General features: G+C 43.0%; 1 protein-coding gene across 1 annotated transcript; it reads left to right on the top strand.

The window, feature by feature from the left end:
- Window positions 1–1,283: 1,283 nt before the first annotated feature.
- LOC115754361 lies at window positions 1,284–3,819 on the top strand. The gene is made up of 4 exons (XM_030693355.2): window positions 1,284–1,550; window positions 1,702–2,289; window positions 2,377–2,569; window positions 3,003–3,819. The coding sequence occupies exons 2-4, from the start codon at window positions 1,855–1,857 to the stop codon at window positions 3,542–3,544; spliced, it is 1,170 nt and encodes a 389-aa protein (XP_030549215.1). The 5' UTR covers window positions 1,284–1,550; window positions 1,702–1,854; the 3' UTR covers window positions 3,545–3,819.
- Window positions 3,820–17,610: the final 13,791 nt, after the last annotated feature.

Here is a 17,610-nt window from a genome sequence, read left to right as displayed (position 1 = left end):
CCCGTACTCTTGAATTTTTCTTCTAGAATTTGGTTTTGTTTTTTCGAATACACTTTTAAAGAAATTGTATTCCTCCAGAGATTATTATTCCGCGAAAAATTGAAGACTAGATTAAAATCCCGATCTTCTCCTGTAGATTATTATGGCAAAACGTAAGTTTAAAAATATTTAAATTATTCCACGAAGAAAAATCGCCTCGGATTTCACGAACAAGTGAAATTACGTGTAAAAAATAAATGAATTCGAGACATATTTTTCCGTGATTGACGAAGGCTCCATAAAAGTCATCATCTTTACAGTAGATTACTATAGAAGGACGTAATCCAGAAGTCGAAATTATTCAGCCGAGGAAATAGAGTCGCGCATAAAAATCGCCATGAATTCCGCGAACGAGTGCATTCGTGCAAAAAATTTTGTTGAATTGAGAAATTAATTGACAATTCAACATGGCCCTCGTTTCTTTTTCGAGCCGTACGTTCAATTTCTGGGTCCGTTTATCTTGCAAAAAGAAAAAATTGATTTGGAATTCGATTTTTATCAAATAATTAGGTATATCTCTTAAAAAATGATAAATGAGAAAAAAATTTACTATCAATAACAATTTATATATAAACAGTTTCATGAATGATAAGAAAAAATACATTTCATAAATGATTTTTTAAATAATTTTTTCGTGAACTCCGTAGTTTGATTCGCGAAACCTTAGTCCAATTTCCCGACAGCAAAAGCGATAATTAGACGGACGAAAAGTTCACTGCCATGCTCGTTGAATATCGTGTCGATTCGATGGAGGAGCCTTCGGTGGAAAAACGAGACGCACAGGGAGAGAAAGAGAGCTAGGCAGGTTGGGTCCGTAAATTCGATCAAACTCTAAGGGCGTTTTCGTCAAAAGGCAAGGGCATTTCCGTAAAATTGCGTGATCTCGAGGGCCGAGCGGTTGGTCCAAAGTCCTTCCTTGTGACGGAGTTCACGAGCAACTCCCCGCAGGTGGGCCCCACCACAGGAGATGAGTGCCCTTTTTTTTTTTTAAAATTAAAAAGATAAGCGTAACGAGGGGGCAGTTTCGACATTTGGCACCACCGGTTCCCCCTCACCGCATAACGTGGCGCTAATGTGACCGGGCCACGAAAACTAAACTCGCTCCACCGCTCGACACGTGCCCCGGACTTAGCCTGATCCGCTCCATGCCACGTAGGACGCCCCCGTGGGCCCCCCCCCACACACAAAAAGTCGACTCGGCTGGTGCTTATAAATTCCACCAGGTGCCCCCCTTGCCTAACTTCCTCTCTCACTGCCTTTCCCCCCATAGCCAAACACGGTGCAGAGTCGCTGCCTCCCTCTCTCTCTCTCTCTCTCTCTCTAAGCTCTTGACCTTCTCGTCATCGCCGGAAAATGATCCGGCGCCGGTGAAACCAGTCCCTGTATACCGGAGAGGACTCGGAGGCCGTCGGCGCTTAGATTCGGTGGCGGAGTTGGCGGACGCGATCGCGTGTTGTTCCTCTTTTTTATTTTTTTTTCGGTGACATTGATGAGTGTATCTGACGGCGATGGTGAGTGAAGAGAGGTTGCTTGGTTGAGTTTACAAGATATTCCTTGCTTCGTCCTCGCAATCGCTGCCGAAAACGACGCGCAAGTAATGGCGAATTGAACGCCTAAAGTTTTTTCGGATCGAACGCCTAAAGTTTTTTCGTTTGTTGTTAGGTGGGGAGTCTCTGGGTTTTTGGTTTGGATTGAGATGGTTGACGTTGATCTTAGCTTGAAGATAGATTTTCATGGCGAAATCGATGCTCAGATCGGTGTGAAGAAAAATATCGGAGAGTGAAGTCAGGTCTGGTGTGCTTTGGTCGCGAGTCCATGCTGTTTTCAATGAAAATCCAGCCGATCGATTGTCACATTGAGGAGACGATCAGGTTCGAACCAGTGAAGCCGGTCGTGAAGTCGCGGCTCAAGCGGCTCTTCGAGCGCCAGTTCATCGGCGTGTTGAAGTCCTCGACGACCGATAAGGTAAGTGGCGAAGGCGGTGCAACGATCAATAAGGACAGCTTCAATGCCGAGGCAACCGAATTCGAGCCGAGCTCTCTCTGCCTGACGAAGATGGTGCAGAATTTCATGGAGGAGAGTAACGAGAAGCAGCCGTCTTCTGCCGTGAGGTGCGGACGCCACCACTGCAACTGCTTCAACGGGAGCGGGACCGACAGTTCAGAGGAAGAAGAATCTGAGTTTCCAGGCGGCGGAGGAGGCAGAGGTCAATGGGGCGAGTTCCATGGCGAATTGTGTCAAACGCTCAAGGTATGATCAGTCACCGAACGATCACATTTAGTCCATCCTCTTTAGTGTGTATGTGCTCCGCTAATTTTTGCGTGATCGCACACGCAGAGTTTGGTGATGTGTGCGACGCTTTGTGAGAGGAATTTGCTAGCGGACAGTGCGAGGATTGTGGAGAAGCAGAAAATGTCCAAGCGCAAGGACGAGAGCGTCCTGAAGATCGTGTCAGACGGATTGTTAACTCTGGGTTACGACGCCCGCGTGTGCAAGTCTCGCTGGGAGAAATCTGCATCCTTCCCAGCTGGTACTAGTTCTCAATTCCATTCCATTTTTATCTCGATAGTGGTTCATTTTTTAACAAACCGATCGAATCCCTTGGTGAAAAATTACATGCACTTGTTGCTGGTGTCGTTCATGCTTTGGCAAAGAACCAGGTTTAGAATGTGTCTAGGATGATTTTTTAGTCTTTAGCAGTAACCCAGCCCCTTTTGATTCTGAGTACTTTCAGCCGTTCATTGTTTGCTGCGAGATTTGTGTGGTGAAGAATTAGTCTAGTTCGTTCATTGATTGTTGAGCTTGTAGCAGGGAAATATCCTCCTGGATCGCTTTGGTTGGAATTAATCGCTCTGTATTTACATGTACATATCAGTTAAATTTAACAACACCTTCTTGCCCAGTTGTCTCAAGCACCTTGTGTAGTCGAAGCTGAGAGCAAAATACATGTTTGTGTTGTTCAGGCGGATACGAGTACATAGACGTGATCATCGAAAGCGAGAGACTCATAGTCGACATCGATTTCCGGTCCGAATTCGAGATTGCTCGGCCGACAAAGACATATAAGTCCGTCCTCCATGCCCTGCCCAACATCTTTGTCGGCAAGCCCGAACGCCTTGGCAAAATCATCGCCATCGTATCTGAGGCTGCGAAACAGAGCTTGAAGAGCAGGGGAATGCACGTCGCTCCATGGAGGAAAGCAGAGTACATGGAGGCCAAGTGGTTCGCACCCTGCGCGAGGTCCGCAACTCCGACCACCTCAAATAACCCGCATCACCTTCTCGACCGAAAGGACCAATCATCTCCAGGCGGGTCGGGGTCCTACGAAGAGCCCCTCGGGCCGAGTCCCTCGGAGCTCGACTGCTCCATGTCTCTGCCGACCGAGAGCTCCGAGGATGATGAGGGGGCGATGGCGAAAGGCAAGACGATAGCAACGGTGAAGCTGAGGAATTCGCAGGTGGGTGTAGAGATCGTGAGTGGATTGGCTTCAGTAATTGAGGACTAAAGCTTTAGCAAGTCTGAGTTTTTGGGACTGTGGGGTAGAGACTCTTGCCTTTTTTCGGAGTTTCCCCTCTTTTACCTCCTCTTTTTTTTTTTTGTGTGTGGGTTTTTTGGGTTTGCGATGCCTATGAAGAGGATCGTATATTTGCAGATCCTGTATGGCTTTTCTCTAAGTCTAACCTCTTCCGACGCCCTTCTGGTGTTTTTTTTGGGTTGCGTGCAAGGGCTCGACGAAAGAGTGACAAAGCAGTTTGTAATAGCTTCCGCTCAATCGGCTACGTGCTCTGTTTGGATATGAAAGATTTGGTGTTTCTAAGTTTTGCTAGTACTACGTTTTCGTGTCGCCTTTGAGAATTCGTATCTGGGTTTTTGTTCGGTCGATCCTTGATTATGGTTTTTGCTTCCAATTCGGTGGTTTGTTCGTGAGATGCGAATCCCCGATACACTGCCGGAATCCACGGGTCTCCAACAGCCATTTAGATATGTATATCTAGGGTTCCGCCCTTTGGTGGCGACAGCCGTCCACAAGTGACGATACACCCATCGGCCTCTGCACGCCGGCGGCCGCGGCTGCCCGTCGTGGTTTTGACGAGGCGCCCCACCGCACTTCTTGACTTTGATCGGAGCGGGGCAGGGTCTTACCCAAAACGAAGACTCCAAAGCAAGTGCGGAAACATGGAGGAGGAGGAGAAAGTGGCGCAGGAAGGGGAGAACGTCTGTCGTAGTCATTTACTGTGATAAAAACAGAAATAAAAATGAGATTATTATGATTTGAATAATTGTCAGAATAACAGTATTTTGTGAGGACTGTAAAATGAAAAGCGAGATTAGAGTTTTTGTCGAAATGATTTTACGTGGTCTTCAGTTACTTTTGTGAACAGATCTTGCGCGTATTAGTTGATCTCAAAACCTGAAATTCACTTAACATATCAGGATTTCCCGAATAACACACTAGATATTTGGGAGACTACAGTATTTTATTTTTTTCGCTTCGCGGCAGATATTCCGACTTACCAACTATCCAAACACATACGGTTGGTTTGATTCTGTGGCCGGCGGACGAAATGGTCTATAACCGAAAAGTAAAATAAATAGAAAAGCAATGACCAATTATTTATGTTTAATAAAAAAAATCGCACAATTAGATTTTTTTTTTCATTTGAATAAAGTTAGGCTCCGTTGTTTGTTTGTCGGATAAAAAAATGGACGATTTAAAAAATTATTTTTTAAAAAAAATGAGTTTTATTATCGATAATAATTCATATTTATATTTTTTATTAAAAATTAATTAAATTAATGATATTTAATCTCCCGCCCACGGACATAATTGCAGCTTGTGAAATTCCGTGACGTCCCAATCCCAAGTGAAAAAATTCCGACCCGTGATTTGAAAAGTCTCGAAAGTGTATGCTTGAGGTGAAAGATTGTGCGGGTGGATGGGTGGGCCCCTTTCCCTTTCCTTTTTGTCAAATTCCACGGACGACTTTGGGACGAAGCTTGTGGTCCCTTTGCCATTAAACTTGCGAAAGGGACAACCAAACTCCATTTCCACACTTCCCATGGAATCTGACATTGCTTGTGGTTGCAAGATTATCAAGCTCTCTCTTTTTTCACTCTCCTTTTTTCTTTCGAAAAAAAGTTGAAGTCTCAATTGTTAATATTTTTCCCAACACGTAATCAAAACTTTAATAGTTTCAATAATAATAATAATAATAATAATAATAATAAAGCGCGATCGCATCTTGAGAGTTCTAAAACAAGTTAGAGATATAGATATATTTAGGAGATTTTGGTTTATTGTGTGTTTCTCTTAATTGATGCTGATTGATATTTTCCTAGATTAGATAATCGTCCTATAAAGCTCATATACTCTTCATTTGAATGCATATAAAAATATACTGAAATTGCATTATCCGCTTTATTCTTCACATGGTATCAGAGCCAATATTATAAAAAAAAAATGGCCTATGTTGTAGCAACGTTTGCCACGACCGCGCGCTGGTATTACCAAACCGCCCCCCTTTTTTTGATGTTCTTTGGTTTTCGTTGCTTGGTTTGTAAAAATGACACCACCATCTGCAAGAAAATGGTATTCATAAAAATCTAGTAGTTTGCAACAACGTAAAAAACGGTCGTGAATTTTTGGATAAAAGCAAACATTTTGATAAAAAGAAACTAATTAAATTAAAGTTCCTTCTTTGTCCTAATTATCAATTAGAAGATTTATCTTGTATGAATCGATATTGATTTGATACCAATAATGGGAGTCTCTTCACTATGATGATCAAATCAAGAAAAAGAATGAAGAATTCAACTAATGATTCGGAACAACAACAAAAAAAAAGAAAGAAAGAACAAAAGAGATATAGATTCACAAAAATCCCGTCGATAGGAACTAAACAAGAGATATAAAAGTAGTTCGGATGATTATTAATATTATTCCATTACTTTAATTCGAAGTTGTTAGTTACTTCGTTTGGATGAACCTTAGTGATGGAATAATTAAGTCATAATTCATTGGATGATTGTATCATTAACCTTTCTTTTTTGTGAGGAACTTATCATGAATCCACCGATTTTTGCCGCTTTCGTTATTGCTTCTGGGTTAGCTGTTGGGCTTGCTTCTATTGGACTTGGAGTTGGCACTCTTAGATGAGTCAAGAACTGAAATTTTGTTGTCACCAGCTTTCACAAGCCACCGCACATGCCACCACTTGCCGCCACGTCGCGGGGCCTCCAACGACGTCTTCTATAAGTGTTTAATCTGAAGTCATTTGTTGGCTTTTATCCACAATTGCCACCATCGTTAGGTTGCCCATCCAACGCCGAGTCCAACCAAACAAATGCCGTTGCTGGAAATTAGTCCAGACGCTCGCATGCGCCGCCGGAAACATTTGTAAGTGAGATCCACGCGCCCACATGCCATACATGTGATTTGCGATTGTCCATGTGTTGTTGACATCACCGGAACGTCACTCCGATGCCATCTACCACTCCATTCTACATGTGTCGCCATGTCATCATCCACGTGTCGGTCAATACCAGGTGTCCGCCACATCATTAATTTTTTACCCGCATTGACTAGAGTTGACCCGCATTGACCGGCATTGACTTCCGTTGACCGGCTAATTAGACTGTTTTGCTTGTTGTTTCTGACCGGTTCAATCACTTTTGGACTAGTTTTGGACGATTAGAGGCCGGTTCCCAAGTTTTTCGACGTGTTGAGTCTATTTTTAGCTTATTTTTTCCATATCGGCTCTCTAGGTACTGGTTTCTTTGCATTTATTTTCGGATATACTGTGCCAAAATTGGTAAAGTGCTTATTATGGACAAATCGAAGTCTCGTATATCCAATTATCATTGACTACGATCTAGCCATCTTTCGGGGACCGGCTATGACGTATCGAAATTTCAATGTTCGTAAGAAAACTGGATTCGATGAATTTTAATCATGAATTCCAGCCTGGTAAATAATATTGGATTTTCTAAGGATTAAGAGACAATAATTGGATTATCCTAAGATGTCGGTCAGAGAAAGTCAAGCCCGGATAGTCGAGCGGTCACGTCGTAGTACCGAAACCCTTTGCACTCGAGCCTAGCCTTGATCGAACCCTAGTTGTGACAATACCAAAATGCCCTCGATTGATTGTGCCAAATGACCAACCTGCTCCTCATTAGCAAATTACCATTCATAAGAGACAAGGGCCATTAATCTGAAAGAATGATTTGACCCTTGTAGGCCCACCTCATATCTCTCATTAATCTCTCTCTCTCTCTCTCTCTCTCTCTTGGCCTCCTCTCCTCTCTCCCCCTACCTTCGTGCGATATCCACCACCACCACCTTTCTCCGTCGCCGCTACCCCGCCACGCCGTTTGCCCGGCCGCCATATCGCCGCTCCACCAGTAGCCCATGCCGTGCCATCCTCACCACCAACCACCCGCGACCCATCGCCCAAGCTCCGTCCACTGCGAGCCACCGCACGCCACCCGCGAGCCCCACTACCCGTGCTGCCACCCTCGGGTGACTCTCTGACCACTTTACCTCGTTGAGCCAAACCGCCACCACCCACGAACCACCGGACACCACGCCGGCCAAGCAACCAGAGACCATGAACTATCCTTACCGCCGTTGAGCTCGCGAGCCGCCACCCACCTCGTCGCCGCCTTGCCGTTACGCCCTCAAGTCTAGCTCTAGCTAAGTTGCTCTTGCCGTGTCGTCCAGCCACTTCCACCATAGCTCGCCATGTTGTTGTGCCATCAACCGCGAGCCCCACGAACTTCCAACCCGTGCACCATGGACCCGAGAGCCACCCCCGCCGAACCCGTGTAGCCCGCGACCCATGAACCCTTGTGCCTGCGAGCCTCCTCGCTGCCACTACTGCCGCCGCCGCCGCCATCATCGCCAACTGTCGTTTTATTCGTGAGTTAACCCCTAATCTATGATTAGGACGTTAATTGCATTTAGAGGTAGATTAATTAGTGTTAATTATGGATTAGTTAGTTAATCGGGGTCGGATTATATTAGTGATTATGGTTAGGTTAGTTGACCGCGATTAGTTTAGTTAACCTTGGTTAGTTAAAAGTTAACCGTAGTTACTTTTTGGTTGATCGTGGTTAGTGTAATTAATCCGGGTTAGTTCTTTTTAATCGTGATCGGAATAATCAACTGAGACCAAATTAACTAATTATTTGTGCAGCTAATTAACTAAGGTGGACATAATTAATTACAGTAGGGTTAATTAATTAAGATGAACTTAAATAATTATAATTGGGTTAATTAATTATAGTTTTATTAATTAATCTTGGTCGGAATAATTATTTATTTATAAATTAATTATTATTGGGTGATTACTACATGCCTTGATTGCGTATATCTATATGGAGACGATGATTGATCTCCCTTATTGAAATGCAAAGTCCGGTGGATAATGTGTATTCATTTGACTATGTATAAGCCGAGTTTTGAGTACGATTATGTGTGCATTAGACTAAATGCAAAAATATAAATTGGCTTGGTTGCCTGGCGTGCTTGTGTGGTCACATGATGGTTACCGTCACCCTTGGGTACTTGGGAACAAAGCCGACACCCTTGGGTACTTGGGGTCGAGCTTGGTATGTTCGTGCTGAGAGTACTTAGAACCATACTGCTTATCGGATGCCGGCTGCGGCAAAGTGCGGACCGACGCTTCCTATAGGAATCCTTGATTGTTAATCCATATCGATGGTATTTGGAACCACATGGCTTATCGATTACTGTTGCCGAATGAATGAGACAAAGCCCGGTCATGCCGGAAGAGCACCAAGTGTCTATTGTCTTGGGGCCGAGTGACGGTTAATAACCGAAACACATGTGATGCATTATGTATGAAAGTGGTGATGAGTGTTCTGGTTGTGTGTCTTGATTTGTGTGTGATTGAACGCCATGGTACGTCTTGTATAATGTGTGGACCAAGGCGGAGTAAGCTTGCATGTGATTGATGGTTGACTGTTGAGTTGTGCTTGATCATGTGGTAGCTAGAACATAAAGATAGTTGCATGCTATTGATCCGTTATCGATATTGACTTGCTTGTTTAGGCCGTCCTGAGCGAATCAACTCCTTGTTCGGACTTAAGCGTTGACTCACCGAGATTTTATATCTCACCCGTTATTGTTCAATATTTTCGGGACCGTAGCCATGGAAGTCCGTCCGGTTAGGTTCGGGTTTCCACTCGACTAGTCTTTCGATATCACTTACCATCCGATTCTATGTTTGGATCGGATCCGGGAACACCATGTGATGACCCTCTAGGTCAAAGAGGGGATGGGGTACTTAGTGCCTCACCGCTTCAAGGCCTAGTTTGTCCGTTATGGGAACGACCTCTTTGGGTAGATCTGCGGCTTCGAAGGGTCGCCGTCTGTGTTCTCCAAGATCCAAACTTGGGATCCCATGGACATTGATACCCCGAACGGGGGAGTGGAGGACCCGGAGTCCGATCTAGATTTTGACCCCGAGACACTACCCGACTACCGTTTGTGAGTGGACGTAGAAGTGAAGACCCTTTTGTTGGAGTTTAGGAGGGTGATGTTGGCCTCTCTTGTTGGAGTAGTTTAGAGTTATAGATTTGGAGATAACCCCGTACTGACTCGGTATCATTTTGGTGGTCATAAGGTGCAGCCCTAAAGAGTGGGCTTGTAGATATTGTAACTTCTTAAGGGTTAATGAATATATATAAATGAAAGTAGTCTTTTGCTTATGTATGATATGATAGCTTGCTTTTCTATCCATGCTGTTTATATTATTGTCTAAGGAAGTAGCACGTTCCGCATGCATTTAATAAAAAGATAAAAAAAAGAATGAGTCGATGTTGTGCCTAGGACGTTGTCCTTTAATGACCCGAGGTGTTTGGTGGGGTTTTTGCGTACCCGGCGAAACACTGGAAATCAACTTCCATCCGCGAATCCTCTACCACCTGACATTCCATCATCCTCTGTTTGTCGCTCTACCAAAGTAAGTCAACCTTCTATTCGACTTCGTAATTACCGTTGTTACTCTACCAAAGCTTCTCTTTTTGAACCCCGCACATATAGAGAAGTTACTAATCCTCTTTGGCAGCAAGCAATGATAGATGAGTTGCGGGCCTTAGACAAATATCATACATGGGATTTGGTTGATTTGCCTCCTGGTAAGTCTACTATAGGTTGTAAATAGATATATAAGATTAAAACAAAGGCAAACGGTATTGCGGATCGTTACAAAGCTCGGCTAGTGGCAAAAGGCTTTACTCATGAATGTGGAGTAGACTATGAAGAGACTTTTGCTCCTGTTGCACACCTTATTTCTATTCGTAGTCTTCTTGTTGTTGCTGCGGTTAAGTGCTGGTCTCTGTTTCAAATGAATGTTAAAAATGCATTCTTAAATGGTGATGTCATTGAGGAAGTTTATATGGTGCCCCCTCCTGGATACACTCATTCTTCTAACATGGTGTGCCTATTACGCAGAGCATTATATGGCTTGAAATAGGCTCCTTTGCATGGTATTCTAAATTTAGCTCCACCATGGAATCTCTTGGCTTCAAATCAAGTCCCTCCCATCATGCTCTTTTTGTTCGACACACATGTTGTGGGAATATTATACTGCTTTTGTATGTGGATGATATGGTTATTACTGGTGATGATCATATTGGCATTTCAAAACTCAAGCAAAATCTCGCTTAACAGTTTGAAATGAAAGATCTTGGGCGACCGAGCTACTTTTTAGGCTTCCGGGTTCATTCAAATTCCTATGGTTATTATCTTTCACAAGCCAAGTATGCTACTGATCTTATCTCTCAAGTAGAACTCATTGAAAACAAGGTCGTTGCAACTCCTCTTGAGACAAATGCCAAATTTGATGCCAAAGATGGAGCTCCTCTTTCAAATCCCACACTCTATCGACAACTAGTCGGTAGTCTTATATATCTCACTGTCACTCGACCCGATATTGCTTATGCTGTTCATATTGTTTGTCGGTACATGACTATACCTCGTACTACTCATTTTACTGCGGTTCTTCGAATTCTTCGCTACATTAAAGGGTACGTTATTTCATGGCCTTTACTTTTTTGCTAAGTCTACTTTGGAGTTGACAGCTTATTTTGATGCTGACTAGGTTGGTAACCCTCAAGATCGTCGCTCCACTATGGGTTATTGTTTCTTTTTGGGCACATCACTTATTTCCTAGCTTAGTAAGAAACGGATCATTGTCTCTTACTCTAGCACAGAAGCAGAATATCGAGCTCTTGCTAATACGACATTAGAGTTACTGTGGCTACGATGACTACCAGAAGAAATCGAAGTACGTCACCATAGCGGAACAGTCATTCATTGTGACAACCGAAGTGCTATTCAAATAGCAGATAATGACGTCTTCCACAAACAAACCAAGCACATTGAAATAGATTGTCACTTTGTTCGAGATCATGTTCTTCGTGGCGCTGTTCGACTTGTTTCCACTTCATCTGCTAAACGGACTCTCGATATTTTCATCAAGACACATCCACCTAGGTGTTTTCGGGATCTTTTCTCCAAACTCAAGTTGACCTCCTTCAAGTCACCTTGTGTATTTCTCTTAATTAATTCTGATTGATATTTTCCTAAGTTAGATAATCGTCTTGGAAAGCCTATAAATATGCTCATGTTCTGTTCATTTGAATGTACGTAGAAATATACTGAAATTCCATTATCCGTTCTATTCTTCACACAACCGAAATCTTTCCGGGCGATTAATCGGCTAAATTTGAGGACACGGCATTTCAGAATTTGGAAGTGGATTTTTTTTTAAGGCTTTTAAACGTATGAGGTGCTTATGTTGCACCACGTCCGAAAATGTCAATCTTTTTCTACGACGATATAAATGAAAAGGGCCAAAATCTAAGATAAAAGAAAGATAATAATCAACTAAACTAACAGAGAGAAGAGGGGGACGGGTGAGGATCTACTATTGATTGGGAGGAGTTGTGTTACCGCTTCCGGTTGCTGAGACCTTAGCAAGGGCGGCGGACACATCAAGCCCCCGTCGGTACTATAGATGCAAAAGGCTATTAACAAAAAAAGTGAAGACGGATTCCGGCTAGCCACGTTGGCAAAATTGGCTAATCTGTCATCGAAAGATTCACTTGCATCGATTTTAAAAGATTTAGAACTCAATTACATTTTTTTTTTCCTATTGTTTAGGCTCGATTGCACTTGTTCAAACATGGCAGCTCTCGAACGCACACCGAGCCAAATGTTCGAGATTGTAAGTGCAATTTTCCTCTCTCTTTTTCCTTTTTTTTTTTTTTTTTTTTTCAGTTGTGGTTTTCCATTTGGGCGTGTAATTGAAGTTAGAGTATAGTAGACTACTCTTTGTCAAAGTCAAGGAAAAAGGAACATAAAAAGAAGAAGCAATCTTTAATTGTTCCTTAGGAAGTATCGTGGAAAATGCGTTGTGCCCCAATTGATATGATTTTTGAGTGTGCAGAACGAAAGCGAATTGATTTCGATCTCTTCCAAAATAAGTTGGATCAAATTGCAAACGGTGGAACGTTCAAATCCAATGAAAATGTTCTTTTGGTGGTACATTAATATCACCAACGACTTCGTGCCATCAATGAGTTTGGATTTAACGAAGGAAAATGTCTTGTCCAACTTTTTACTCCATCTCTAATTCAACATAAGAAACTATCAAAAATTAAAGATCTCTAGGGTTTTTTTATTTATTTATTAATATTCCATTTTCCAGTTTTCGTTTTCATTCGACCAAACCGAATCAAATTAAACCATTGACACCCCTATTAACAAGTATATCTATGCAAAATCAGTGCTTTACAAATTGTGAATGTCTTATACCGGATGGTATCTCTACGCAAAAATATGTGGTTCGACATATTCAACCAATAAAACCAGCCGATTCAGAAAATGGTTAAAATGACTTTGTATAATGGAGTATCATAAAGATGTGTGGTACAACATATAAGATGGTGCTTAGCCCTGCCATCGAATCGTGAGGACCCCAAGAGGGAGCTCACCTCCACATTCCTTTGTGCTGAAGACTGCATAAGGTATTACCTTGGACCGGAGACCAAGCTACCACCCAATTGAACCGGCCGGTCTAGATCGGTGTTTAAAACCCTATTAGAAATCCGACTTGAATTTTAAGTGACTGCTTCCCGACACAAACCGGATGCGCTCTAAATTTCAAACGGAACATCTTGCTTTGCTTGGCAGGTTTGTGGTAGTTTTTGAAAGATGGTAATAAACATTAGTTCCACGGGCTTTTTATCCCCCTTGTTTTGGGCACATCCCACTTCTCGCAGGTAGTTTTACTTTTAATTAAGTTGGAAAAATTTAACTTTATCAATTTAGTTCTATTTTTTGTGCGGAATTCTGCTATAGTCATTCCGATCAGTTTTCGCCAAAAAATACTGGCGTGTAGCGGTCCGGTCATTGCCTGCCGTTCTACGTAGCACGCAACCGTCAACCATTTCCGACAAAAAATGGCTAGAAGAATAACAATGGACTGACCCTTCTGAGACCCGATGTAAACTTTCAATACGCAAATGTTTAGAGCTAAATTGGCAAAAGTAGATAATTTAAAACTTATTTGATTTCAACAATTTAGGTGATCTGCTTACTACAAGATTTTCCTTTATTTCCAAAAACACCCTAGAGAGAGAAAATGACCTTCCCCTCATTCCTGGTTGACCATTGGGCCGGGCCCATAGTGGTTGTTTGTCTAATATGACACAAACTATGGATTGCTGTACGTGTAACTTGCGAGACATGAATATGATTTCTAGGCATCTCATGAGCTTCCATATAGCTAAGCCTCTATACTCGTAACTTGAACTTCCTTGTTGACACCTAAATTTTAACTAAATTTTTTTGGAAAATTTTGCATAAAAAAATTGGAGATTAATCTTAGTCTCTAACAAAAATATTTAATTCATTTTCGTTTTAATTCTTGCATATCATTCATTGCATTTTATTGGACATCACTCCGATGCCATCTACCACTCCACCCTACATGTGTCGCCATGTCATCATCCACGTGTCGGTCCATACCAGGTGTCCGCCACATCATTAATTTTTTACCCGCATTGACTAGAGTTAACCCGCGTTGACTAGCATTGACTTCCGTTGACTGGCTAATTAGACCGTTTTGCTTGTTGTTTCTGATTGGTTCAATCACTTTTGGACTAGTCTGGATGATTAGAGGCCGGTTCCCAAGTTTTTCGACGTGTTGAGTCTATTTTTAGCTTATTTTTTCCATATCAGCTCTCCAGGTACTAGTTTCTTTGCATTTATTTTCGGATATACTGTGCCAAAATTGGTAAAGTGCTTACTATGGACAAATCAGAAGTCTGTATATCCAATTATCATTGACTACGATCTAGCCATCTTTCGGAGACTAGCTATGACATATCGAAATTTCAATGTACGTAAGAAAACTGGATTCGATGAATTTTAATCATGAATTCCAGCCTAGTAAATAATATTGGATTTTCTAAGGATTAAGAGACAATAATTGGATTATCCTAAGATGTCGGTCAGAGAAAGTCAAGCCCGGATAGTCGAGCCGTCACGTCGTAGTACCGAAACCCTTTGCGCTTGAGCCTAGCCTTGACCGAACCCTAGTTGTGACAATACCAAAATGCCCTCAGTTGATTGTGCCAAATGACCAACCTTCTCCTCATTAGCAAATTACCAAATTGCCCTCATAATTATTCATAAGAGACAAGGGCCATTAATGTGAAAGAATGATTTGACCGACCTCCTCTCCTTTCTCCCCCTACCTTCGTGCGATATCCACCACCACCACCTTTCTCCGTCACTGCTACCATGCCACGCCGTTTGCCCGGCCGCCATATCGCCGCTCCACCAGTAGCCCATGCCGTGTCATCCTCACCACCAACCACCCGCGACCCACCGGCCAAGCTTCGTCCGCTGCGAGCCACCGCATGCCACCCACAAGCCCCACTACCCGTGCTGCCACCGTCGGTTGACTTGCCGACCACCTTACCTCGTTGAGCCAAACTGCCACCACCCACGAACCACCGGACACCACGCCCGCCAAGCAACCTGAGACCATGAACTATCCTTACCGTCGTTGAGCTCGCGAGCCGCCACCCACCTCGTCGCCGCCTTGCCGTTACGCCCTCAAGTCTAGCTCTAGCTAAGCTGCTCTTGCCGTGTCGTCCAGCCGCTTCCACCATAGCTCACCATGTTGTTGTGCCATCAACCGCGAGCCCTATGAACTTCCAACCCGTGCACCATGGACCCGAGAGCCACCCCCGCCGAACCGGTGTAGCCCGCGACCCATGAACCCTCGTGCCCGCGAGCCTCCTCACCGCCACTACCGCCGCCGCCATCATCGCCAACTGTCGTTTTGTTCGTGAGTTAACCCCTAATCTATGATTAAGACGTTAATTGCATTTAGAGGTAGATTAATTAGTGTTAATTATGGATTAGTTAGTTAATCGGGGTCGGATTATATTAGTGATTATGGTTAGGTTAGTTGACCGCGATTAGTTTAGTTAACCTTGGTTAGTTAAAAGTTAACTGTAGTTACTTTTTGGTTGACTGTGGTTAGTGTAATTAATCTGGGTTAGTTCTTTTTAATCGTGATCGGAATAATCAACTGAGACCAAATTAACTAATTATTTGTGCAGCTAATTAACTAAGGTGGACATAATTAATTACGGTAGGGTTAATTAATTAAGATGGACTTAAATAATTATAATTGGGTTAATTAATTATAGTTTTATTAATTAATCTTGGTCGGAATAATTATTTATTTATAAATTAATTATTATTGGGTGATTGTTACATGCCTTGATTGCGTATATCTATATGGAGACGATGATTGATCTCCCTTATTGAAATGCAAAGTCCGGTGGATAATGTGTATTCATTTGACTATGTATAAGCCGAGTTTTGAGTACGATTATGTGTGCATTAGACTAAATGCAAAGATATAAACCGGCTTGGTTCCTTGGCGTGCTTGTGTGGTCACATGATGGTTACCGTCACCCTTGGGTACTTGGGAACGAAGCCGACACCCTTGGGTACTTGGGGTCGAGCTTGGTATGTTCGTACCGAGGATACTTGGAACCATACGACTTATCGGATGCCGGCCGCGACAAGGTGTAGATTGACGCTCCCTATAGGAATCCTTGATTGTTAATTCATATCGATGATATTTGGAACCACATGGCTTATCGGTTACTATTGCTGAAGGAATGAGACAAAGCCCGGTCATGCCGGAAGAGCACCAACTGTCTATTGTATTGGGGCCAAGTGACGGTTAATAACCGAAACACGTGTGATGCATTATGTATGAAAGTAGTGATGAGTGTTCCGGTTGTGTGTCTTGATTTGTGTGTGATTGAACGCCATGGTACGTCTTGTATAATGTGTGGACCAAGGCGGAGTAAGCTTGCATGTGATTGATGGTTGATTGTTGAGTTGTGCCTGATCATGTGGTAGCTAGAACGTAAAGATAGTTGCATGCTATTGATCAGTTATCGATATTGACCTGCTTGTATAGGCCGTCTTGAGCGAATCAACTCCCTGTTCGAACTTAAGCGTTGACTCACTAAGATTTTATATCTCACCCGTTGTTGTTCAATATTTTCAAGACCGTAGCCATGGAAGTCCGTCCGGTTAGGTTCGGGTTTCCACTCGACTAGTCTTTCGATATCACTTACCATCCGATTCCATGTTCGGATCGGATCTAGGAACACCATGTGATGACCCTCTAGGTCAAAGAGGGGATGGGGTACTTAGTGCCTCATCGCTTCAAGGCCTAGTTTGTCCGTTATGGGAACGACCTCTTTGGGTAGATCTGCGGCTTCGAAGGGTCGCCGTCTGTGTTCTCCAAGATCCAAACTTGGGATCCCATGGACATTGATACCCCGAACGGAGGAGTGGAGGACCCGAAGTCCGATCTAGATTTTGACCCCGAGACACTACCCGATTCTTGTTTGTGAGTGGACGTAGAAGTGAAGACCCTTTTGTTGGAGTTTAGGAGGGTGATGTTGGCCTCTCTTGTTGGAGTAGTTTAGAGTTATAGATTTGGAGATAACCCTGCCCTGACTCGGTATCATTTTGGCGGTCATAGGGTGCAGCCCTAAAGAGTGGGCTTGTAGATATTGTAACTTCTCAAGGGTTAATGAATATATATAAATGAAAGTAGTCTTTTGCTTATGTATGATATGATAGCCTGCATTTCTATCCATGCTGTTTATATTATTGTCTGAGGAAGTAGCACGTTCCGCATGCATTTAATAAAAAGATAAAAAAAAGAATGAGTCGATGTCGTGCCTAGGACGTTGTCCTTTAATGACCTGAGGCGTTTGGTGGGGTTTTTGCGTACCCGGCGTAACACCGGAAATCAACTTCCATCCGCGAATCCTCTACCAGGTGACATTCCATTATCCTCAGTCCGTCACTCTACCATAGTAAGTCAACCTTCTATTCGACTTCGTAATTACCGTTGTTACTCTACCAAAGCTTCTCTTTTTGAACCCCGCACATATAGAGAAGTTACTAATCCTCTTTGGCAGCAAACA

Source organism: Rhodamnia argentea, chromosome 6 (assembly GCF_020921035.1).
Source record: "Rhodamnia argentea isolate NSW1041297 chromosome 6, ASM2092103v1, whole genome shotgun sequence".
NCBI classification, from domain to species: Eukaryota; Viridiplantae; Streptophyta; class Magnoliopsida; order Myrtales; family Myrtaceae; genus Rhodamnia; species Rhodamnia argentea.
The sequence above is the reverse complement of the archived record's forward strand: the minus strand, read 5'-3'. Positions and strand labels throughout refer to the sequence as shown.

Excerpts from the sequence above, each read along its gene's own strand:
- LOC115754361 (XM_030693355.2), top strand. The coding sequence starts at position 1,855 with ATGCTGTTTTCAATGAAAATCCAGCCGATCGATTGTCACATTGAGGAG. Across the intron at positions 2,290-2,376 it reads AATTGTGTCAAACGCTCAAG|AGTTTGGTGATGTGTGCGAC; the intron begins GTATGATCAGTC and ends TCGCACACGCAG. Across the intron at positions 2,570-3,002 it reads ATCTGCATCCTTCCCAGCTG|GCGGATACGAGTACATAGAC; the intron begins GTACTAGTTCTC and ends TGTGTTGTTCAG.